At 38.9% G+C, this 25,743-nt stretch overlaps 1 protein-coding gene across 1 annotated transcript in view; it reads right to left on the reverse strand.

Moving 5' to 3' along the window:
• Window positions 1–25,743, reverse strand: part of IL13RA1 (interleukin 13 receptor subunit alpha 1) — a gene marked incomplete at both ends in the record, with an annotated part of 73,077 nt that overhangs the window by 39,354 nt on the left and 7,980 nt on the right. Inside the window, 3 exons of the mRNA XM_080718402.1 lie at window positions 12,068–12,188; window positions 13,674–13,812; window positions 22,571–22,710. Of these exons, the coding sequence (XP_080574528.1) occupies window positions 12,068–12,188; window positions 13,674–13,812; window positions 22,571–22,710 (400 nt within the window). The remainder of the gene's footprint in view (window positions 1–12,067; window positions 12,189–13,673; window positions 13,813–22,570; window positions 22,711–25,743) is intronic.

A 25,743-nucleotide genomic window follows, 5' to 3' on the forward strand; every position in this document is an offset into this window, starting at 1 on the left:
CTTCTGAATCTGAAAGCTTAAGCATACTCACAACACAGTTTGGCAGACAAAATACCACAAACAACACCACAAGGTTTTTAGTTCTAATTGTCAGATGTATTTTCTTAACTGCTGAGCACTCTTTTTTAAACAACAAGCCTATTAAAAGTCTACTTATCTTTAATAATTCACTTCCCTGTCACAAACTCTCTGCAACCTGCTTTTAACCTTCTAATTTCTTTCTTTTCCAGTTGGAACTTTCTTATGATAAGCTCTTTTTCATGCAAAAATGCTTTTCTTACTCTTACGGTATTTCCTTTTCTTCATACATATATATATTTAGAATGTCTGTCCTTTATTTTGTCATATTCATTTCTAACTATGCGGCCATTTTTTCTGTCTCCTGGAGTGCTCACACTGAGATAAAAGTTAACAGTCTTTTTCTTTGGGTCTATTATATTTGGGCAGCTAAGTTGTTTCTTTAAGGTCACACACAAAGTTTTTTCTCTGTCTCTTGGCAGGATTTGCCAGAGTTAACGATGAAGGTCGGAGGCCATTTGTGATTGCTGCAGCTGGGGTGCTTATCACAGTACCTGAATTCTGGCCAGTCTCTCATTATTGTTGAGCAGAGCCAAGGACGTTTAAACAAATTATTAGAAAGTTTATCTCCACGGACTCAGTTTCTTTTTATAGTCCTAATTTCACATCACTGGAGCAATTCGTGTAGAAAGTTAAAGGAAATATTAATAGTCATGAAGGGTAAAAGTGGGGGATATTTTGGCCAGAGACGATACCTCTTTCTCGGGGCGTTCTGCCGATTAACTATGTGGAGTGGGGGGTCTCAACACATAGATGCCGAGGCAGCAGGATGTCTTGGCAACAAGGGCATTCTGCCTTTGAGCTACACCCTCATCCCTATTTTTTATTTTTTATTTGGAAACAGGGTCTCACTAAGTTGCACAGGGCCTAAGTTGCTGAGGCTGGCTTTGAACCTGCAATACTCCTGTCTCAGCCTTCCTAGTACTGGGATTATAGGTATGCACCACCACACCTGGATCCCCCTGTCCTCCTTTAATTTTTATTTTAATACACGGTCTTGCTAAATGGTCCAGGCGGGCTTCATACTTTGATCCTTCTGCCTCAGCCTCCTAAGTCACTGGAATTATAGGTGTGTATCACCATACCCGGCTAAGATATTTTCCAAATCATACTTAATAATGGGGTTTATTTCATGTTCTAAGGGGAAAAGATTGTTCTTTGCTGATGGACACAGGTCCAATTAATAGCTTTGGAAACAATGGAGTCCTGGCCTTCTGCTTCTGTATGACCATAGTTGGTATGAAGCCAAAATGAGAGCTTTTCTGCTTCTTGAAAATGCCTATGTGCTGAATTCCATGGTCCCTCTCTGCCCACTCCTTCTTTATTATCTGGGCTTGCTCCTCCCCTTCCTCCCTCTTCCCAACAGGTCATATTCACATTCTTCTTTATTTCAGACTCCATCATCCACTCACTCTGATTTAGCACTCCCATCTTTCCATTATGCATTCTATTCTAGGGATTCCTATTCCTGACTGTTCATCTCAGAGGTAGTTCCACATTCTAAAGTGTCTAAAACATGCCACACTCTCTTCCCCACCCAATCTGCCTTTTCTTCCAACCTTTCCACTTCCATCATTTGGGGCTCATTTTCTTTAGGCCCCTTAGATACTTTGAAATTACCAGGTTCCTTCCTTTCCCTATATTCTACTACTGACATTTGCTTGCAGAGCTTCTTGAATTCTCATCTTCTGTGTTATTCTCATCGCTCAGACCTTGATTCATGTTCACATCCCTTCAGGCCTCCCTCCTTCTCCAGATTGACCTTCCTGAACTTCACTATGAATATCTTTCCAATGCTGCCAGACCAACCTTTCAGAACACAATGGTTGGTGTGTGTGTGTGTGTGTGTGTGTGTGTGTGTGTGTAACTGGGGATTGAAGCCCAGAGGCATTCTACATCTGAGCTATACCCTAAGACCTATTTTATTTTGAAACAGGGTCTCAGTAAGTCGCTGAGGGTTTCGCTAAGTTGCTGACCCTGGCCTTGAACCTATGATCCTCCTGTCTCTCCCAAGTACTAGTATTACAAGCATGCAATACCATATCCAGGTCACAATTTGGCTTTGCATGCTATCTATAATGTAGTACTGCTGTTTTCTTATTTCCTCTTCTACACAGGTCACTGGCATCTTGAATGGTACAGATGGGCAGGATGCTCATTATATGCTTCTGTCTAGGCTGTATCGCCAGACACAATGGGAATTGTATAAAGGCTCTGCAAAACAAGGAAGATAATTTTTGTGGTACTAGGGATTGAACCCAGGGGCATTTTATCTCTGAGATATATCCCTAGACAATTTTGCATTTTATTTTGAAAGGATCTCATCAAGTTACCATTCTGGTATCCTGCAGTCTCACACACCTACAATCTTCCTGTCTTCAAGCCTCCCAAGAACTGGGATTATAGGCATGCATTACTGTTAACTAGCTAAGAAAAACAATTTTCTTTCTTTTTTTTAATGTGGTACTGGGGATTGAACTCAGGGGCATTCTACTTCTAAATTGTAACTCCAGCGCTTTTTCAATTTTTGTTTTGATACAGGGTCCTACTAAGTTGCTAAGAGGCTGGCTTTGAACCTGCAATTCTCTAGTCTCAGTATCCCAAGTACTGGGATTCCAGGTGTGAGCTACCATGCTCAGGTCCCACTCTTCTCCTTCTTTCATTTTGAAATAAGGTTTCACTAAGTTTCTTGGGTCCCACTAAGTTTCTCAGGGCCTCTAAGTTTCTTGGGGCTTTGATAATTTACTGAGGCTGACCTGGAATCTGGCTTCCTGTCTCAGCCTCCCAAGTACTGGGATTATAGGTGTGCACCACTATGCCTGAAAGGAAGACCATTTAAAAAAAATGAATGAAAAGTACCAGATCCTTGGCCTACTGTCTCAAACTCATCTGTAGCCATTTAAAATGCTGATTCTGCCGGGCGTGGTGGCACAAGCTTGTAATCCCCACGCTTGGGAGGCGGAGACAGGAGGATTGCGCAGGTTCAAAACCAGCCGCTGTTTCAAAAATATAAAATAGGTCTAGGAGTGTAGCCCAGAGGTAGAAGGGCTTCCAGGAACCCCAGTACCACCTAAATAAATAAATAAATAAATAAATACTGATTCCTCAACTTCTCCCAGAGCATCTGAGACAAATTCTTCAGAATTTGGCTGTGAATAAGTTTTTTTTAAAGTTTCAGATCAAATTTATTTATTCCTACAAAGACTGCAAAGAAATGCTTCAGCATAGAAAATATTCTTGCCACTTCAGAGTTCATAAAAACCTTTTTCTTGTAATTTCAGGTCCTTGTGGTTTATGAAAAATATGTTTTTTTTTAAACTTAACTGATTGTCACAGCTGGTTTTAGGATCAGACAATCCTGGAATGTTTTCCACCCACAGCCAAAACAGAAACTAAGAAAATATGATACTTTTCTTATATAACTAAACAAAACTATGCATAAATTATTTTTATTCTTTTTTTTTTTTTTTTTTTGCAGGTTTGGGGATGGAACCCAGGGGCTTTTGACCTCTGGGCTACACCCGCTGCCCTATGTTTTATTCTTTAATTTGAAACCGGGTCTCACTGAGTTGCAGAGGGCCTCACTAAGTAACTGAGGCTGTCTGCGAACCATGATCCTCCAGTCTCAGCCTCCCTAATGCTGGGATTACAAGCGTGCGCCACCATGCCCGGCTAAATTATTTTTTAAACAACGAATGTAACTCTTCTAATAGGCAATCTTTAGGCTCTTTTAATTTTTTTATGTGTTTTACAAAAACTCAAGGACATGAGATGTGAAATTTTATAACAATTTTGTTAGAATTTAAAAAGAATAATAAAAGAAATACTGCTTTTGAATAGATAACCGTTTTGTGAAAGGTTAGATGATAATTTAAGATAGTAAGTGACCTCTGTTAAAATCCACAATCGACTTCCTCTGCAGAATCACACTGCAGACGTGAGGAGGAAATGGATAAATTAAAGACTATCTTCCAACTCTGAAGATGATTACCATGGTTAAAAATTCCCTAAAATTCATTGCCCTGGCTAGTCTGTAGCTATTCAGGTCAGACTTCTTTCAATGCCAGACCGTCTCTGTCAGGACAACAAATCACTGCCCTGGGGCTTCAAAGAATTATTTTGAATTCAAGAAATAACTCCAGATTTGCTGGCAGGGCGTTAGGAAAACTGACTTCGGCCGTCTGTATGATGTGATTTAGTCTGGTTCCTAAACCATTTCTGGGGGTGTGCTAATGAGCACTGTGTCTTGACTTTGTGCTTTCGTGGTTTCGACTGCAAAGGATCTATCTAGGGGATAACAGAAAGGGAAGAGAAATGGGTTTGTTGCCAATTGCACATGTAGAGGAAGAGCAGTATCATGTGCAGACGTATCTACAAGGGGGTGGGCATGCATCACAGATACCAATAACAACAGCTACCACATATTCACTGCTTACTCTATACTTGCTAACAGTTACTAATGGCTTCAAAAACTTTTCATACAATAAGAGCCCTCACAACAGCCCCATGAAGTAGGCACTGCTGGGCATGGTACCTCATGCCTATAATCTCAGTACCGGAAGGCTGGGATAGGAGGATAACAAGTTCGAGGCTAGCCTCATCAATTTAGTGAGGACCTCAGCAACTTAGCAAAACCCTGTTTCTAAATAAAAAACGACTTGGGCATGGTATTGCATACCTGTAATTCCAGTACATGGGAGGCGGAGACAGGAGAATTGCAGGTTTATGGCCAACCATAGTAACTTAACCTGACTCTCACTAACTTAGTGAGACCATTTCAAAATAAAAAAATAAAAAGGACTTGAACTGTAGCTCAAAGGAAGAATGCTTCCAGGTTCAATCTCCTGTACCATACCAAAAAATAAAAAGGGCTGGGAGGTATATTTTATTTTATTTTTTATTTATTTTGGTGGTACTGGGGATAGAACCCTTCTACCTCTGGGCTACATTCCCAGATCTATTTTATATTTTATTTGGAAACAGTCTCTTAAGCCAGTGAGACTGGCTTCGAACCTGCACGATCCTACTGTCTCCACCTCCCAAGTATGGGGATTACAAGCGTGTGTGCCACCACGCCCGGCCTGGGGGGTATATTTTAGAGGTAGAACCATCCCTGGTTCAATCCTTAGAAGCACAAAAAGTAGGCACTATTATCACTATCTTTATTTTACAGGCTATAAAACTGTAACTCAGAGAAGGCACTTGCCCCAAATCATACTGCTAGGAAGGAAGAGAGTCATGGTTTGTACCCAAGCAGCATGGCTTCAGAAAAAACAAGTGAGAGCACAGGATAGAAACCTAGACCAACACTGTCTAACAAAACTTTTTGAAATTATGGAAATGTTGCCTGTGTTGTCTACCAAGATAGCCATTGGCTACCTATGATACTGGCTAGTAAGACTGAGCAAGTTAAGCTTTAATTTAATTATGTCAATGCCACATACGTCTACCAGCTGGAGAGCAGTTCTGTGAATGTGTATGATAAAGATATGATCTTTGATACTGGCCCCCATTTAGTGCTAGTGAGCTGTCACTTTCTTGAGCCACCTCCAGTTGTTGTACAGGTTGTGCCCAAAAAAAAGGCATCAAGAATGGGCTGAGAGCCAGCCCAAACACCACCTGCTATGTGTTTTGACTGAGCCCAAATGGAAAGGAACATTTCTGTCCAGAGAAAGGGACATGCTTTTTCAAAGTGGGCCGTCCAGTTTTTTCTAATTCTTTCATTTAAAGGAAATATTCTTTGTGTATTTCACACTGGGACTGAGTTTGTGTTAGTATGTCCTTAAGGCACTCCCTCAGTTTTGTCTTATCAAAACCCCAACGATTATGCCTCCATCTACCTCTAGTGCCACCTGATTCTAACAGCTAGGCTACTTTCCCACACTGTCTGCCATAGAATGAGATACAGGGTTTTGTTTTGGCTTTGTTTTTATTTTGTTTTGGTTTTCGTATTTTTTTTTTGTATTGGCCCCAAGGGCATTCCACTTCTGAGCTCCATCTCCAGTCCTACTTTATTTTTAATTTTTAAACAAAGTCTTACTAATTTGCTGAAGTTGTCCTTGCACCTACAATCCTCCAGTTTCAGTCTTCCAGGTACTGGGATTACAAGCGTATACCACCACACTAGGCAAGATAGTTTTATTTTTTAAGTATACAGTTATTACTTCAACAAACAGTCCTTATATGCCTTCTGAGTATTGGTACTGTATTAGATAGTGGAGCTCTAAAATGTCAAAAGATACCACCTCTACATTTGAAGACCTGATGGTCAGAGTAATCGTTACCATAGAGAGATACTCTGGATGTAACAGCAGTATCTCAGAATCAGATGGGGAAAGAGAGGTAAGAAATTTTTCAGTAAAATCTGGACAAGATGCCCCATGAGATTAATATTAAAAACAATCAGGGAATTTCAAGAAGAGGTCATTTTTGAGAAAATAAAATCATCATCTGGAAACAAAATATAATGACAACCTCTGGTACTAAGCCCAATGACTGTCTCACATAACCCCGTTTTGGCAGCCACTAGCTAGAATCCTCCAAATGATCTAACTGGGTGGAAGAAAAACTATTTCTAAAAACACACAAGTCGCATAACACTTCATTACTCAAAGAAGATCTCTATGATGAAAATTATAAAACATTAAAGAAACTGAAGAAGTTCTTTGAAGATAAAATACCTCCCATGCTCTTAGATAGGCAGAGTAAGTATTATCAAAATGGCTATTCTACTAAAAGTGATCTAGAGTCAATGCAATCCCTATCAAAATACCAATAGCATTCTTCACAGACCTAAAAAAAAAACAGTCCTAAATTTCATATGGAGAAACAAAAAATCTAGATTAGCCAAAGCAATTCTCAGCAATAAGAACCAGGCAGGATTTTTTTTTTTTTTTTTTTTTGCGGTACTGTGGATAGAACCCAGGTGCATTCCACCTTCAAGCTATACCCCAGCCCTACTTTTTCATTCTTTACTTTGAAACAGGGTCTCACTGAGTTGCAAAGGGCCTCACTAAGTACCTGAGGCTGTCCATGAACCACAATCCTCCTGTCTCAGCCTCCCAAGTGCTGGGATTACAAATGTGTGCCAGCACTCCTGGCTTTCAAGCAGGATATTTCACGAGAGAAATATAAGTGAGATAGTTTTAAGACACCTTTCCTTTTTCCCCTGTCCTGTATATAGATAAAAACTCTTTTTTTGTGTGTGTGGTACCAAGGATGGAACCCAAGGGCATTCTACCTCCAAGCTACATTCCCAGCCCTATTTTTATCCTTTATTTTGAAACAGGGTCTCACTAAATTGCAGAGGGACTCCCTAAGTAGCTGAGGCTGGCTGTGAACCTGTGATCTAACTGTCTCAGTCTCCCAAGTACTGGGATTACAAGCATCGTGCTGTCACGCCCTGCTGATAGAAACTCTTTAACAGTACTACCTGAAATAACTGGTGAGAGCAAGAGGGGCTAAATAGCACAGTAAACACAGGATACTACCAACTCATAAACCACTTCTTAAAAGCCTATTGTAACAGCCCTTCTTAGACTTCACTGTAGCACCAAAAGGGCCAGGTGTCAGCCTCTGGCTTAGGTCTTCATTTGGCCCCTTCACTTGCAAGTCTCTGGAGAGTCAAATCCACACAGGCCTTCTCTATTTTGATTCTTGAACTATAATGCTTCTAAAGTTCTTCGATACCTTAAATCCTCACCTCAATCCTGGATGTGCTCTAGCTCTGGCTCCTACCAAGAATTCAAAATTGTGTGAGGCAGTAAGGGAACTAAGACAGGGCCCCTGCAGCCTGAAGCAGGCTACCACCCAGTAAACAGGAAATGACCACACAATGTGCTGAGCACTATGACATGCAAAAGTACATAGTTCCATGGGACACAAGCAAAGGGCATCTATCAAGACTTGAGAGGTTAAGTAAGGCTTTCTGGAGAGGAAATGGTGTGTGAGCCAAGCTGAAGACAAATGAGAGGCATTAGGTTAAAGGGCAAAGCATGGGCTCTGAGAGGACAGAATTTTTCCACTATTCTGGGTGACTATTCTCTGTGAATTACACTACTCTGTGAAGAGGCAGTCTGCAGAAGTAAAAGGCACATATGGACTGGACAGAAGGCCGCCAGACGGGGAGGGACGGAGGGAGGGAAATGAGGCAAGAGCCAGAGGGGTTGACAGGGCTATAAAGAGTTTGGACTTTATCCTTAAGATACCATGGAATCACCACGAGTTTTAAGGAAAGGAAGAACAAGCCAAAATTGGTAGAATAGGTTTTCTGTAATCCCAGGTCCTCAGGAGGCTGAGACAAGAGGGTTGCAGGTTCAAGGCCACCTTCAACAATTTAGCAAGATACCTCATCAATTTAGCCAGCATATTTTTTGTGTGTGTGGTACTGGGGGTTGAACCCAGAGGCTTTCTACCTCCGGGCTATACTCCCAGACCTATTTTATATTTTATTTGGAAACAGGGTCTCACTAAGTTGCTGAGAGCCTCACTAAGTAGCTGAGGCTTAGCCAGCATATTTTAAAATAACAAAAAGAGCTACAGGTGGCAGAGCTCAGACATAGAATGCCCTTGGGTTTCTCCACTAGGTTCCTTCTGGCATCACCCTTAGTGTTTGCTAGTATGCGCAAGACTGTGGGCTCAATCTTCAGTGCCATAAAAGAAAAAAAAAATGAAACAGACATACAGGCCAAGTATTACACACCTGCAATCCCAATATTTGGAAGCTTGTAGCAGGAGGATCACAAATTTGAGGCTAGCTTCAGCAGCTTAATAAGACCCTTTTTTCAAAATAAAAATAGAAAAAGGGCAGGGATATAGATCAATGCTAGAGCACTTGCCTAGCATGTGTGAAGCCTTAAGTTCAAGCCTCCGTAACACCAAAATATAATGAAAAGAACAAACAATAGGTACCAAAAGCTGGCAAGTGAAACTACAGAACCTCAAAATCAGGGAGGAAAAACAAAAACCTGGGAGGAAGGTGAGTGCAGCTTCGAAATTCCAAAACTCATGTGGTTTGAGGAGGCAGGCATGCTTAACACAATTTAAACATTACACACTATATACAGACATTGGGATATCACATAGTATCTCAAGAGTATGTATAATTTTGTTTTTATGTAGCAAATAATAGTAAATTCAATTTAAATAAAAATAAACACACAGATTTTAGCATTCTGTTCCATGATGTAGCCACAAGTGTTTTAATATACCAAAAAATTATCATCAAATCAGCAGGCAAATGGATACTCCCAGATGATTTACTTACTTACTTATTATTTTGTGGTGCTGGGGATCAAACCCAGGGCCTCCCACATGCTAGGCCAGTGCTCTACCATTAAGAGACATCTCCAGCCTTGATAGTCCAGAACTAATGGTCATGGTTATCCTTAGCTTTGGAATTCCTGGACATGTCCTCCATCCTCATTCTCTCAGGGCCAATTTAACAAGCCACAGTGAGGGGAACAGAGCCAGGTGGAGGACAGACTGTTGAAGCTAGTTCTCTTCTTCTCTACTCAATATCCCCAATTATCAAAGTAAAGAGTGATGGTGAAAGGGTGGATAATAGGGGTTAAAACAGTTGGAGGGAACAGTTCTAAAGTTCTACAGAGGAACAGAGGAAGGATAGTATATACTGATTCATTGTACATTTCAAAATTAGTAAAGAAGAGTTTAAAATTCCCAACACATAGAAATGATAGTATGTGAGATGAAAATGTTACTTTTCCTGATTTGACCATTACACATTGTGTACTTGTTTCAAATTACAACACTTATACCCCATAAATATGTACATAAATTATATATGTCAGTTAAAAAGTCGGTCTAGGGATGTAGCTCAGTGGTAGAGCACTTGCCTAGCATGCGTGAGGTTCTGGGTTCTAGCGCCAGCACCTCAAAACTACACACATAAATACAAATTTAAAAAGTAATTTGTGTATCCACGAGGCTTTGGGGGCCTTTAGAAAGAGTAAATAAGCCTGCTTTTAAAAAATCCCCATTCCTCAAAATTTTTTCTCCAGAGACCAGCCTCTGAGAAACTCCCTCATCTGTCTAGTCTGCCCCTCTTTGAAGCCTCCCAGCATCTCAGGCCACCTCCTCCACTCCATCCCAGCTCCCTACAAGAATCTTTGTCTCCAGGTCATCCTTGGGCATACATTGCCTTATAGTGACAAAGGTAACTATGTGGGGTACTGTCTGCTCCTCTATATTTCAGATTTTAAGAGCAAGAGAATAGCTTTCTTGTTTGCTGCCCATTGAATGTTTACCCAAAACTCTACTATGCTGAATAGTCTTACTGAATTGAACTGGATTAAGCTGGCTTTTTCTTCCTTGTTCTGTTGCCAATAATTCTAGGGCTTAAAGGTGAAGAATTGATCAGAGTTATTTAGAAATTTAAGAGTTTGTGCTTATTATAGCCACAAATATCAAATGCTAAAGTATTATATATCAAAATTATTTTGTGAGAAGCTAAATTTCTTGTTGAGTCATGTCACTGTCATTTCTAAAAGTAGACACCATTAGCTAGAAGTGGTGGTGCATGCCTATAATCCCAGTACTTGGGAGGGTGAGATAGAAGGATTGTAGTTTCAAGGCTACCCTCAGAAATGTAATGAGACTCTTAGTAATCTAGTAAGACCTTGTTTTAAAACAAAAAATAAAAAGGGCTGGGAGTGTAGCTCAGAGTTAGAATACCCCTGGTTCAATCCCCAGTAACTAACTCACTCATCCTCTCTCTCTCTCTCTCTCTCTCTCTCTCTCTCTCTCTCTCTCTCACACACACACACACACACACACACACACACACGAGAGTCCATATGCTCTAGATAATATTTTGGCATTTTTAAAATAAAACTTAATAAGCAATTACCATATAAATCAGTATGCCCTCTTGGGCATTTGTTAAAGAGAAAAAAGTTATGTTCACATATAAACATATCCATAAATATTTACAGATTTATTTATTTATTGCAGTACTGAGGATGGAGCCCAGAGGGATTCTACCCCTGAGCTACACCCCCCAGCCCTTTTTTATTCTTTATTTAGAAACAGGGTTTCACTGAGTTGCAAAGGGCCTAAGTAGCTGAGGCTGAGGCTGTCTGTGAACCATGATCCTACTGTCTCAGCCTCCCAAATACTGGGATTCCAAGCATGTGCCACCATGCCCAGCTTTATTTATAATAGTAAAAATAAGCTAGAAACAACTGAGATGCCCTTCAATTAATGAATAGCTAAAGAAGTACACACATGTAATCTTACTCAGCAATAAAAAGGAATATATTCTTTAAATGTACATCTTGTGTGAATGTCAACAGCACTATGCTGTACTTGTAAAAGCCAGTTTTCAATGGTATATATTCTAGCATTCTGTTACAGGAACACTCTTGAAATGACAAAGTTATAAAGATGGGGAATATAGTAGTTGTTGGAGGTCAAAGACTTGGGAGAGAAGAATACAGAAGGAAAGGGGATACAAAAATTGAGTGTGGCAATAAAAGGGCAACTTGACATATTTTTATAATGATGGGATCATTCTATATAAGTTATAAATTGCACATACATAAATGCATGTAAAACTGGTATGAATAAGGTTGTTGACTACCATTAGGCCAATTTTCTGGTTTTGATATTGTTTATTCTAACACTGGGAAAAACTAGGTGAAAAGTACATTGGGTCTCCTTACACATTTCTGCAACATCCTTTGGATCTATAGTTAGAAATACAAAGCTCTTTGTAAGTAGACATCTAAAGCAAGTGCCTTTTCCACTGAATCAAAGTACACATCTTACTGCATTTGCAAAAAAAAAATGTTTTGTTGTTGTTCTTCTTTTGCAGTGTCAGGGATTGAACTCAGGGTCTCATACATGTTGGGCAAGCACCCTACCACTTAGCCACATCCCCAGCTCCTGTTCTTTAACTAAGTTGAATACAAAGGTTTCCAACACAATCACAGTCAGTCCTCAAGTAACTATACTGAACATACATACTCACCAATAGTAAAGAGTGTAATTAGTGTCCGGACTTGCATTCCTTCCAGGAAGCCAAGAACACTTCATGTAGCTCAGGTTGTCCCAAACACATTGTAGCTCAGTCACAGCAGACTCGGGATCACCTAGAATATTCAGTCCAGAATTTAGATGCTTCTTGTCTTGAACTACAAACTGGCCAATGGCTCAGTGGCATGGGGGTGGTGAGGGTGTTTTTTTTTTTTTTGCCAGAAAACTAATCTCTTCTCTAAATATCTCAACCCATGTTACCCAGAAGGTACCCCAAATATGATTTGCTCCCAACCTTCTCTCACCTCCTTATACAAATAAAATATCTTTACTAGCCAGGTACAGTGAAATATGGCTGTAATCCCAATATTTGGGAGGCTGAGATGGGAGGATCTCAGGTCCTCAGCCAGCCTCACAATGTAATGAGATTCTCTGCAATTTAGTGACACACTGTTTCCAAATAAAAAATGAAATAGAGTTTGGGGTGTAGCTCAGAGGTAGAACACCCCTGGATATAATCCCCAGTAAAACACACACACACACACACACACACACACACACACACACACACTTTTGCTATCCTTGAGGGACCCTAACTCTTCTACTGGAGAGAGAGGTTTAAAGTCAATAATTCTTTTTATAAAGTTAATATTTCAATCACAAGGAATTGCTATGGAATTCCTAAACAAATGCAAAAATACATATAGCTATTTTATTTCATTTCTGTTTGTTTTGGTGCTTGTTTGTTTGTTTCTTTTGGTGCTAGAGATAGAAAGCAGGGTCCTATGAATACTAAGCACATGCTTTACAACTGAGTCACACCATCAGCCTCAACCCTTATTTTTTTTTCTTGTGGTGCTGGGGAATAAACTAAGGGCATTCTACCTCTGAGAAACACCCCTAGCCCTTTATATTTTTTATTTTGAAACATGATCTCACTAAATTGCTGAGACTGTCCTTTAACCTGTAATCCTCCTGTCTAAGCTTCCAAAGTACTATATTACAGGCATGTGTCATTGCACCAGGCTACATTTTTATTTTCTTAAAAGCATTGGATCTGGAATCTGAAGACCTAGAGCAAGTCACTCATTTCCCTTCCTTCTCATAAAATGGATCAGTATAATAATACATGTGTTACTCACTTCACAATATAAGTTTGTAACACTAGAGTTTAGGGGAAACTGTGTTTATGTATGCAAATATGTGCTCGTTTTTCAATTTATTGATTTATTTACTTATATTTTGGTACTGGGGATTGGACTCAAAGCCATTCTACCTCTGAACTATACCCTCAGCCTTATTATATTTATTTTGAAACAGGGTGTCACTAAGTTGCTGATCCTCAAACCTGTGATCCTCCTGGCTCAGACTCCTAATTTTTTTTTCAACTTATAAAACACTAGAACTAAAAGGCACTGTTATTCAATCTATCTGGGAGCTTATTGAAGGCAGAAACATACTCAGATTTATCACTGTATTGTCAGTGTCTAGCACACTGCCTGGCACTTAGGTGACTTAGCATAACATTGAGAATTGAATGAATTAATACAAAGCATCTGGGTTCGTTCTCTAATACTGGAGAGAATGCTTTCAATTATTACCTTCTGGGGGCGAGATGCACTTTTCCATCAAAATGCTAGGCTTCTCACTTTCATTGGTGCTACACTGTGACCCCACTTGCAGACAAATCCTCTCATTTAGGGGCACTTCTTTTAAACGATGAGTTTCTGGAGCAATTTTCTGAGATTAGAAATACAAAAAAAAGCATTGCTGCAGCAAATACACAAAAATACACTTAAATAATAAAATATCGCCATGCCCTAAGTGTAAAAAATAAGCTCAAATGATAAATATCATTGATTCTCAAGCAAGGATAATTTTGCTCTTCTGATATCCCTGAACACAGTAATGTCTAGAGACATCTTGGGTTGTCAAAATTTGGAAGGTAGGTGACTACTGGCATCTAGAGAATAGAGGTTAAGGATGATGCTGAACACCCTACAATGCACAGGAAACTCCCCTTCCTATAAAAAATTTATTCAGAATCAAATAAGTCTGGCTATGGTGTTGCCATCGACAAGGCCTGGTGTAGATTAAAGAAGATTTCCCACATATTAAAAGTATAAACTTTATAAAACTTACCTATAAAGCTACCATGCAAACATATTTAACTGACAAAAAGCAATTTTAAAGGAAACATCATATGATTAAAGAAAACAATCACTGAAAGCAAGCAAATGCAGTATACCATCAAGATCAAGGTAAAAAAAAAAGATTGCTTGAGGAATCCAGTAATCAGGTGGATAAAGTACTGTACACCTGTAATCCTAGTAATTGGGAAGCTGAGACAGGAAGATAGCAGTTTGGACATCAAGCTCAGCAACTTAGTGAGACCTTGTTTTAAATTAAAAATAACAAAGGGCTGAGGATGTAGCTTTGTGGTAGAATACACATCAATCACCAGTATTCCCCACACAGACATACAAACAAAAAGAATCTAGTAATCAACCTACAGAGATCCTATTTCAAAACAAAAAATAAAAAGGGCTAAGAGTGTGGCTCAGAGATAGAATGCCCCTGAGTTCAATCCTCAATGCCACCAAAAAAAATTAAAAATCAGTAATTGTGGTTACATTTTGAAACTGAAAACCAAGGGCAGGCTTTTCATTTGATATGTTTTCTCTAACTTTTCACTATTTTGGCTATCCTACATATGCATATAAACTTCAGGGGTTACAATATGAACTGAGTATATATAGTCTTAGTTCTTAAAATTAGATAAACTTCCATAAGTTGATGGTAACCTATACACCTTATACAGACATAAGCCACAAATCTAGTTATTATGATTTAGAAGGATGAAACTAACAGACTCTCTAGAAAATTCACATTTCCAAAGTTGACAGCTCCAAAAAGAAGACTTCCTGTTTTACAACTGGTTCTGACTCAAGTTTCAGATAGTATTTCCTTTTACAAGACAGATTCCCAAAGTGGGAAATACCACCACCCCCCCCGGGGGGGGGGTTGAAACAAAATACATAAAAAGACACAAATTTGTCACTGTATCCTTCTATTTATTTGTTTAAAGAAGGTAGATTTCAACCAGACATGATGACAAATGCCTGCAACCTCAGTACTTAGGAGGCTGAGAGGAGAATCAAAGGTTTGAAGCCAGCTTCAACAACATAATTAAGCGCTGTGCAACTTAGTGTGACCATTTCAAAACAAAAAAATATATAAAAGGGTTGGGGGTGCAACTCAGAGGTAGTGTACCCTGATTTCAATCCTCAGTACCCCCTGTACACAGAAGGTAGATCAGGGGGGAGGGAGCACTGAGATTTTTTTCCTGAAAAGCAGGCAGTAAGACAAATAAGGTTTAGAACCTATGTTTCCTATGTTTTATAATGTGTTGATGGCCATGAAGGGGAAAGTTGGTCACAGTCAGCTCTCTCTAGCATCTCAAGCAGCTTCTGTGATGTTTCACATGCTAGCATGAAGGCATCTGGGTGTTACCTCCCAAACCAGGACTTAAGGGTTACCCTCTGAGAAGTAGCTAGCAAACAGTGAACAAACCATAGCAACAACATGAGAAAATCACTTTTTAAGGACAGAATAGTGTGTAGGCCCAATCAAGGTAGTACTCTAAAAAAGGGAGTTGAGCTGGGCATGGTGGCACACACCTATAATCCCAGTACTTAAGAGGGCAAGACAGAAGGATTGCAGGTTTGAGGTCAGCCTCAGCAACTTAGCAAGATCTCAGCAACATAGAGAGACCCTGTTTAAAAATAACAAGGGCTAGGAGTATATCTCAAAGGTAGAAGGTGCCTGGGCTCAATCCATAATATCACAAAAAGTGGAATAGGGCTGGTCATCCTGGAAGAAAAAAATATCTTCAAACTAATCCTGGCTGGGAGGAAAGAAAAGGTGACTTAGCTACATATATCCCTCAATGAGCCACACTGACTCCAAATCCTTGTGTTTTCTTGTTTTGAAACTGCATTTGCCCTTTGAGGACACCAGGAGAAAATATATACCATATATTAGAGTTTGGGGGTATAGCTCAGTGGTAAAGTGCTCACCCAACATATGACAGTCTCTGGGTTCCAGCCACAGCAATACAATTTTTTTGTTTAAAACTCCATAAAGTACATGATGTACTTAAACATATCTAAGTCAACCACTAAGGCAATAATGGGAAGGAGGGATGGGGAGGTAATGAGGTGGGGATTGAGTAGGGGATACCTGGGTGATGTGTGCATGTATGTCTACAAAAGTTTTTTTTTTACCCCATTATGATGTATGAATAAAATGCATCAATAAAAAATTAAAAAACAACAACACAAAAGAATCATCATGAAAAATAGTATCCTCTCTTTCTCTCTCTCTCCCTCTCCCTCTCTCTCTCCCTCTCCCTCTCCCTCTCCCACTCCCTCTCCCTCTTCCTCTCCCTGTCCCTCGCCTTTGTGGTACTGGAGATGTATCCAAGGTCATTCTACCTCTGAGCTATACCCCCAGCTCTACATTATCTTTAATTTGCAAACAGGGTCTTGCTAGGTTGCTGAAAGTCTCACTTCTTACTGAAGCTATCCTCAAACCTTCAATCCTCCCGTCTCAGCCTCCCAAGTACTGGGGTTACAAGCATGCGCCACCACACCTGTTTTTTTTTTAAGTGAACATTATATTTATTTATTTATTTATTTAAATAATAAAATGTTCCAGGAAATTGAAAGAGATAGAATTCTCCCAAATTCCTTCTATGAGGCCAGTATCACATTAGTTCCCAAACCAAATAAAAATACCTCAAGAAAGGAAAATTACAGACCAATATCCTTGATGAACATAGATGCAAATATTCTACACAAAATACTAGCTATACGCTTCAGAACCACATCAAGATAATTGTACATCGTGACCAAGTTGGTTTCATCCCAGAAAATCAAGGCTGGTTCAACATACACAAATCAATACACGTTATTCACCACATAAATAGAACTGAGAACAAAAACCACATGATCATATCAATAGATGCTGAAAAAACATTTGACAAAATCCAACACCCATTTATGTTAAAAATACTGTAGAAAATTGGAATAGAAAGAATGTATTTCAACAACATTAAGGCAATATACAATAAACCTAAAGCCAACATCAGATTGAATGGGGGAAAACTGCAAGAATTTCCTCTAAAATCAGGAACAAAACAAGGATGCCCACTATCATCACTCCTTTTCAATATAGTCCTCAAGACTCTTGCCACAGCAATAAGACAAAAGAAAAAAATCAAAGGAATTTGAATAGGAAGAGAACAATTAAAACTATCCTTATTTGCAGATGACATGATCCTTTACTTAGAAGACCAAACAAGCTCAACCAAAAGACTAATGGAGCTGATTAAACAATTCAGCAAAGTAGCAGAATACAAAATCAATCAAGAAAGAAATTAATCAATCAATAAAGAAATTAGTTGCTTTTCTTTATGCCAACAATGAATCCACAATGAAATAAATAAAGAAAACAATTCCACATTCACTATAACTTCAAAACCAATAAAATACCTAGGAATAAACCTAACCAAAGATGTAAAAAACCTCTACAATGAAAACTATAAAACATTAAAGAAATAAATTGAAGAAGATCTTGGAAGTTGGAAAGATCTCCCGTGTTCATGGATAGGCAGAATAAATATCAAAGTGGCTATTCTGCCAAAATTGATCTATACATTCAATACAATTCATATTAAAATACCAAAGTCATTCTTCATAGACCTAGAAAAATCAGTCATGAATTTTATATAGAGAAAGAAAAGATCCAAAATAGCCAAAGCAATCCTCAGCAATAAAAACCAGGCAGTCGGCATCACAATCCTAGCCCTCAAATAATACTATAGAGCAATAGTAGTAAAAACAGCATGGTACTGGCACAAAAATAGACAGACTGACCAGTGGAACAGAATAGAAGATACAGAAACAAATCCACATACCTATAATCAATTAATCTTTGAAAAAGGAGCCAAACTCATACAATGGAGAAAACATAGCCTTTTCAACAAATGGTGCCGGGAGAACTGGATATCCATTTGTAGAAAGATGGAACTAAGTCCTTACCTCTCGCCATGTACAGGAATCAACTCAAGATGAATCAAAGACTTAGAAATTAGACAAGAGACTGTGCAGTTATTGGAGGAGGTCATAGGCTCAACACTCTAATATATAGGCACAGGCAGTAGCTTTCTCAACAAGACCTCCAAAGTGCAGGAAATTAAAGCAATAATTAACAAGTGGGATGGCATAAAACTAAAAAGTTTCTTCTCATCAAAGGAAACCATCAAGAACCTAAAAAAGAAAGCTTACAGAATGGGAGAAGATCTTTACCTGTAACCACTCCGATAGGGGGTTAATATCAAGAATTTACAAAGAGCTCAAAAGACTACACTAGCAAATCAAACAATCCAATCAAGAAATGGGCAACTGAAATGAATAGACACTTCACAAAAGAAGAGATACAAAGGGCCAATAGATACATAAAAGATGTTCAACATCATTAGCCATCAGGGAGATGTAAATCAAAACTATGCTGAGATTCCATCTAACCCCAATCTGAGTGGCAAGCATAAAGAAATCAAATAACAACAATTGCTGGCGAGGATGTGGGGAAAGAGGAACTCTTCTACACTGTTGGTGGGAGTGCAAACTAGTTCAGCTCCTATGGAGACCAGTGTGGAGATTCCTTAGAAAACTGAGAATAAATCCACCATATGATCTGGCTATACCACTCCTGGGTATTTGTTGAAAGGGGTTGAAATCAGAGAACTACATAGCATATGCATACCCACGTTCATAGCAGCACAATTCGTAATAATCAAAATATGGAACCAACCTAGGTCTTCATCAAAGATGAATGGATTGCAAAATTATGGGAAATACACACAATGGAATTCTACTCAGCTATAAAGAAAAACAAAATTTTATTATTTGCAAGAAGATGGAATGACCTGGAGAATATTATGTTAAGTGAGATCAGCCAAAAACAGAAAGAGAAGGGACTTATGTTTCCTCTAATATGCCCAAACTATGGAGCATTAGGGATATCAGAGGGACTCTAGACAATGGAGGAGAAACCTCACCAAAGCTAGAATGGAAGGATAGGAGAGGAAGAAGGCTGAGGGTGATTAATGAAGGAGCTACATCCAAATTTGTGTAAAAATATAAATATAGCACGGTTAACCAGGACACTCATTCTTGAGAGGGGGGAAGGGAAGTGGAGGGGAGGGTACCAAGCATAGTCTGATTGTATGCCATTTTCAATATGTTCCACATAAAAATAAAAAATAAATTAAAAAATAAAAAATAAAGTCATCATTTTATTATTTATTTATTTATTTACTTATTTTGTGTTCTGGGGAAGGAACCCAGGGGCACTCTACCTCCAAGCTGTACCTCTAGCCCTTTTATCTTTATTTTGAAACAACGTCTCACTAGGTTTATGAGAGTCTCACTACTTGCTGAGGCTGTGCTTGAATCTGCGATCTTTCTATTTCAGCCTTTTGGGATTATAGGCATGCACCACCATGCCCATCTTATAATGAAATTTTAAATTACAAAATGCTTTAGTACATAAATGTGTATCTTATTTTTAGGCAGATGAATAATAAGGTAACTTAGAAAAGTGATTCTAGGAAGAAAGATCTTAAATAACAAAAAAGTTTCTCTCAAAGTTGAAGATAAATAATATTAACTTAGTATGAAAAAGTAGGAACTCTGTCAAGTCAACTCTGTTGTCAAGTCAAGCATGCCTCTCTTGTTCAGACAAAGAACTAAAGTCTTTGCATCAGATCTTGATGAGATACATGTGGTGTTGACTCATTCTACTGGTAGCTGCTCGATGACATTATGCTCCACCCCTCAGGGAATCTGGCCTCCTTTGAAAGAGTTATCAAAAACCAAGGCCAAAGTCCTAAACTCATTTATCTCATTTTTGGTTCTAGGGATTGAACCCAGAAACATTCTACCTCTGAGTCACACCCCCAACTCTTATTTTGAAACAGGGTCTCACTAAATTGCTAAGGGTCTAAGTTGCTGAGGTTGGCCTCAAACTATCAATTTTCCTGCCTCAGCCTCCCAAGTACTCGGAATGACAGGTGTGCACTGCCATGCCTGGCTAGGACTCATGTACGCTTGGCCTTAGCTAGACTGCACCTTTCCCAGCTCCAAAATTCCTGTTAGGAGGAAAGGAATTCAGCCTCAGTTTTAGCCACTCTGTATGCCTAAACAAAAGAAGCTTTTGAATTATTCTCCCAGTGGGACTTGCCTATCTCTTGATGATGAAAGAAATCTAAAATCCTATGTCAGATTCTTCTTCTACTTGCCAGATTGGGAAACTAATAGACACTGATAAAGCCATGGTGGAATCTGTGTGTGATGGTGCAGTCCTGTAATCCCAGTACTTGTGAGACTGAGAGAGGAAGATCGCAGGTTTGAGGCCAGATTAGAAAATTTAGTAAGACTGTTTTCAAATAAAAAACAAAAAAGGACTGGGGAATATCTTGAAGGCAGAATGCCGCTGGTTTCAATCCCCGGCACTAGACACACACACACACACACACACACACACACACACACACACACACAAAGAAAAGAAAACATGGTAGAGAGTAGCCCCTGTCACTAATCTTTTCTTTTTCAAAAATTAGTTGCAAGCCAGGCACAGTGGTGCACATCTATAAGCCCAGTACTTGGGAGGCTGAGACAGGAGGATCACACGTTCAAAGCCAGTCTCAGCAACTTAGTGAGATCCTGTTTCCCAATAAAAATATAAAGGTCTAGTGGCTTAGCTCAAAGGTAGAATGGTTTTGGGTTCAATCCCCAGTACTAAAAAAAAAATCATCTGCAAATCCCTGTCTGATAAGCTTTAGCAACTTGTAACCATTGGATGTTTGCATAAGCTTCCTAACATGTACAAACCATAAAATGCCACAATTCCAATAGGATTTAGGTGTATATACACCCCAGTCTGCCTCTGATGTTGATGCTATATCCAAAGAACAGAATATGGGAAGAAAATGTTCCCTGCTACTCATTTGCAGCTTTACGATGGTAAGCTCCAAGAGATCCTGACAGGAAATCTCCCATTACTGATTGAAAGGATATATGTGAATTTATCACAACTGTAGGATATAGGACATCAACCTCATGGAATGGCTAAAATTAATGAGCTAGCCACGGGCAGAGGTTACCCTTATTTTTTTCTTGGTACTAGAGATTGAACCTGGGGGTATTCTACCTCCAAACTATACCCCCAGTCTTTATTTTTTGTTTTGAAACAGGGTCTCACTAAGTTGTCAAGAGCCTCACTAAACTGCTGAGGCTGGCTTCAAACCTGTGATTCTCCTGGCTCAGCCACCCAAATACTGGGATTACAGATATGTGCCATCATGCCTGGCTAGAGGTCAACCTTTATGGTCTTCATCTGATTTCTTCAAATGAAGGGAATATAATTAAATGACGGTATTTGGCTGAATTATATAACATTCAATAATTTTGTCCTATTTTTATGTTTCAACCTAATAATATTAATAACAATATCTGGCATTTACTTAAGCACTATCCATGTCAGGTACATTTTAAACCTCTCCTCTTAGCCAGGTATGATAGTACATACCTGTAACCTCTGTACTTGGGAGGCTGAGACAGAAGGATGACAGATTCAAAACCAGCTTCAGCAATTTAAGGACACTTGAGCAACCTAGAAAGAACCTATTTCATAACAAAAATAGGCATAGTGTGGCCAGGCATAGTGACACCACTTGTAATCACAGAATTCCAGAGGTGGAGACGGGAGGATTGCGTTTCTTGGACAGCCTCAGTTTCTTCGCGAGGCCCTTTGCAACAGTGAGACCCTGTTTCAAAAAATATAAAGACTAAAAAATAGGCCCGGGGGTGTAGCTTGGATGTAGAATGTCCCTGGATTCCATTCCAGTACCACAAGAAAGAGGGCTAGGGGTAGAGCTCAGAGATAGAATGCCCCTGGTTTCAATCCCCTGTACTATAAAAAAGAAAATAAATAAATCTCTCTTCCTTTAATCCACATGCCATCTACATGAAGTAGGTGCTATTATTATTCTCCATACACTCCATCAACATTTCAAAAGCAAGGAAAAGTGGCTGGATGTGGTTGCACACACCTTTAACCCCACAACTTGGGAGGTCGAGAGAGGAGGATTACAGGTTTGAGCACAGCCTCAGCAAGTAGTGAGGCTCTCAGCAACCTAGCAAGATCCTGTTCCAAAATAAAAATAAAATAGAGCTGGAGGTGCAGCTCAGAGATAGAATGCCCCTGGGTTCAATACCCAGTGCCACACACACAAAAAAAACCAACAAGGAAATGAAATCACAAGAAAGTGACAAGTGACTGTACTTGCCCAAGGTCACACAGCCTGAAAGAAGAGACAAAATTTGAAATCTAGTTCCAGAAAACACATTGCAATGTTTCAGCAACTTACCTTATCCTGTTTGTCACCAAAATGACTAAAATACCTTAGACTACAATTTGGACTGGCTCCCTCAGGAGGGTTCCAAGTCCATATGATGGTACAGAGGTTTTCAACAGAGACGCTCAAATTCGTCACAGGTGGCTGAGCTCCTGTTCAAATTAAGCACAAGAAATAAATTTATCAATATCAGCCAGTATTATCAATGGTTGATTTGATCTATTTTCCCATATACTAAAGGTCAAGAATAATAACAGCTGAGTTAACAATATCTAACATTTACCAAACCAGACACTGCTATAAATACATATATGAATCCATTTAATCCTCACAGTAACTGGGAAGATAAGCAATACTATGAGTCTCATGTTCAGTAGACACTTGTTTTTCAAATATTTTCAATCTGTCATTTGTTGACCCATAGATGCAGGACCCTGAGATTAAAAAAAAAAACCTGCAGACACAAGGGCCAACTGCACTTGCTGTGCTATAAAAATAAATAAGAGTATATTTGGGCTAGGATGTAGCTCAGTGACAAAGCAAGCACAGTGTCCTGGGTTCAATTTCCGGTCCCCAAAAGAAAACAAACAAACAAGCTAAGTAGAGAAATAAAAAGAAGAGGAGGAGGAGGAGATGATGATTAAATACTAGCATCTCCAAATTGTTGTCATCTAGAAATTCAGTGTTCCCTAAGCAAGGGGTCCACATCTCACTTAATACACAGCATTTCTGCTAGTTTAAAACGCTTATCTTTAATTGTGTTTGCTAACATTATCTAGTTAATTGTTCTGTTTTCTAAGTTTTTCCAAAGAAATACTGAGAAAGAGATTGAGCAGTCTTTATTGTTCCCCTGAGGTCTGACAGTAAGCAGCTGGAGCTGGAACTTGTACTACTCTAAAGAGGGAAAGGAAAGAGGAGAAACTGCAAGACCATTTAAAACTTTCCTGAGAATGACTCCTAGGTCCAGGACAGTCAATATCATCCCTAGAAACTGGGTGGGAGTACACAGGAACTCTCTGTGTTATCTTAGCAAAATTTCTGTAAATCAAAAATTATTCCACAATATGGATGGAGGCATAGCTCAGTGGTAGAGAAAAAGCTGAACCAAGTGCTAGGTTCAATCCACACAATGGCAAAAAAAATTCAAAATAAAGTTTATTAAATTCATTTAAAAATCATCCACCCAGGAGACAGATGGGGTGGCACACACTTGTAATCCCAGCATTTGGGAGGCTGAGACAGAAGAATCGTGGTTCATAGATAGCCTCAGCACTTAGTGAGGCCCCTTGCAACTCAGTGAGACCCTGATTCAAAAATAAAGAATAAAAAATAGGGCTGGGGTTGCAGCTTGGATGTAGAATGTCCCTGGGTTCTATCCCCAGTACCACAAATCACCATCATCATCATCACCATCATCATCATCCACCCAAATTTTCTAAAGTATCAAACTAAATTGTAATTAATTAAGAACTATAGTTATAGGGTTTTACCACTAAATCCAAATTTATTAGAAGGAAGTAAATGATAAAGATTAGAGCAGAGATAAATAAAAAGTAGAAATATAAAGAAAATCAAGCCAGGCAGGGTGGCACGGGCTTGTAATCCCAGTATTTGGGAGGCTAAAACAGGAGGATTGTAGGTTCACGGCCAGCTTTAGCAACTTATGAAGCCCTCCACAACTGAATGAGATCCTGTTTCAAAAAAAAATAAAATAGCCAGGTGTGGTAGTGCACGCTTGTAATCCCGTGCTTGGGAGGCGGAGACAGGAGGATCGTGCAGGTTTGAAGCCAGCCGCACTGGCTTAAGAGACCCTGCTTCCAAATTTTAAAAAAAAAGTATAAAAAATAGGTCTGAGAGTGTAGCCCGGAGATAGAAGGGTTTCCAGGAACCCCAGTACCACCAAAATAAAATAAAATAAAATAGGGCTGGGGGAGTAACTCAGAGGTAGAATTCCCCTGGGTTCCATCCTAGTACCACAAAAAAAGAAAGAAAATCAATGAAAACTAAAGTAATGAGGTATTTTTGCAAAGATCAACAAAAGTGACAAAACTTTCTAGCTAGATGGACTAAGAAAATATTGAAACTACTAAAATAAGAAATGAAAATGGGTAAATTACTTGATTCTAAGAAATAAAAAAACACAATCTGAAAAAGTTTACATCAATAACTAAGGCGACCTAACTGAGGGAATGGGAGGGGGAAGAGGGAAACTCTCTAAAGCACATGATGTACTTAAACAAACATATCAAAGTCAATCACTAAGCCAAGCATGGGAAGAAGGGATGGGGAGGGAATAGGGTAGGGATTGTGTAAAGGCTAATTGGGTAATGTGTACATGTATGTCTCCACCATCTTTTATCCCATTAAGATGTATAACTACAATACACCAATAAAAATTTTTTAAAAAGAAATAATTTGATCCCTAACATTTACATAAAGTAAATTTGATACTTAACATTTACATAAAGTAAAATAGTTAAAACTTTAAAAAGTAAAAATAATAAATTGGATAACCTAAGTAAAATGAGCAAATTCCTAGGAATATAAAATCTACCAAAACTAAGTCACAAAGAAGTATAAAATCTGCTGGGTGTAATGATATATACATCTGTAATTCCATTACTTGGGAGGCTGAGACAGGAAGATTCCAGGATACAGGACAACAACATAGGGAGACCTTGTTTTAAAATTAAAAACAAAAGGCTGGGGGTGTATCCCAGAAGTAGAATGCCCCTGGGTTTAATCCCCAACAAAAAAAAAAAGAAGGATAATATCTGAATAAACCTGTAAGTAATAAGGTAAAAGCCTCCTAAGAAAAGCCCTGGTCCTGATGGCTTCATGATTAAATTCTACAAAACATTTAAAGAAATTATAATAAGTTCTAGAATGCTTCTAAAAATTGGAGAATATTTCCTAACCCATTACATGAGGCCAGTGTTACCTGAAACCAAAACCAGATAAATACAACTACAAGAAAAGAAAATCATAGACCTGTATCCTTTATAAACTGAGACACAAATCTTAAAAAAAAATACTAGCAAACTAAACTTAGGAACATATCAAAAGAATACACATCATGGCCATGTGGGATTTATTCATGGAAGGATGTTTAAACATACAAAAATTGAGCAATCTAATATATACTTTATGGACATAATTAAGGGGAGAAAAAACACATGACCATC

Source organism: Muscardinus avellanarius (genome assembly GCF_963383645.1).
Source record: "Muscardinus avellanarius genome assembly, chromosome: X".
NCBI classification, from domain to species: domain Eukaryota; kingdom Metazoa; phylum Chordata; class Mammalia; order Rodentia; family Gliridae; genus Muscardinus; species Muscardinus avellanarius.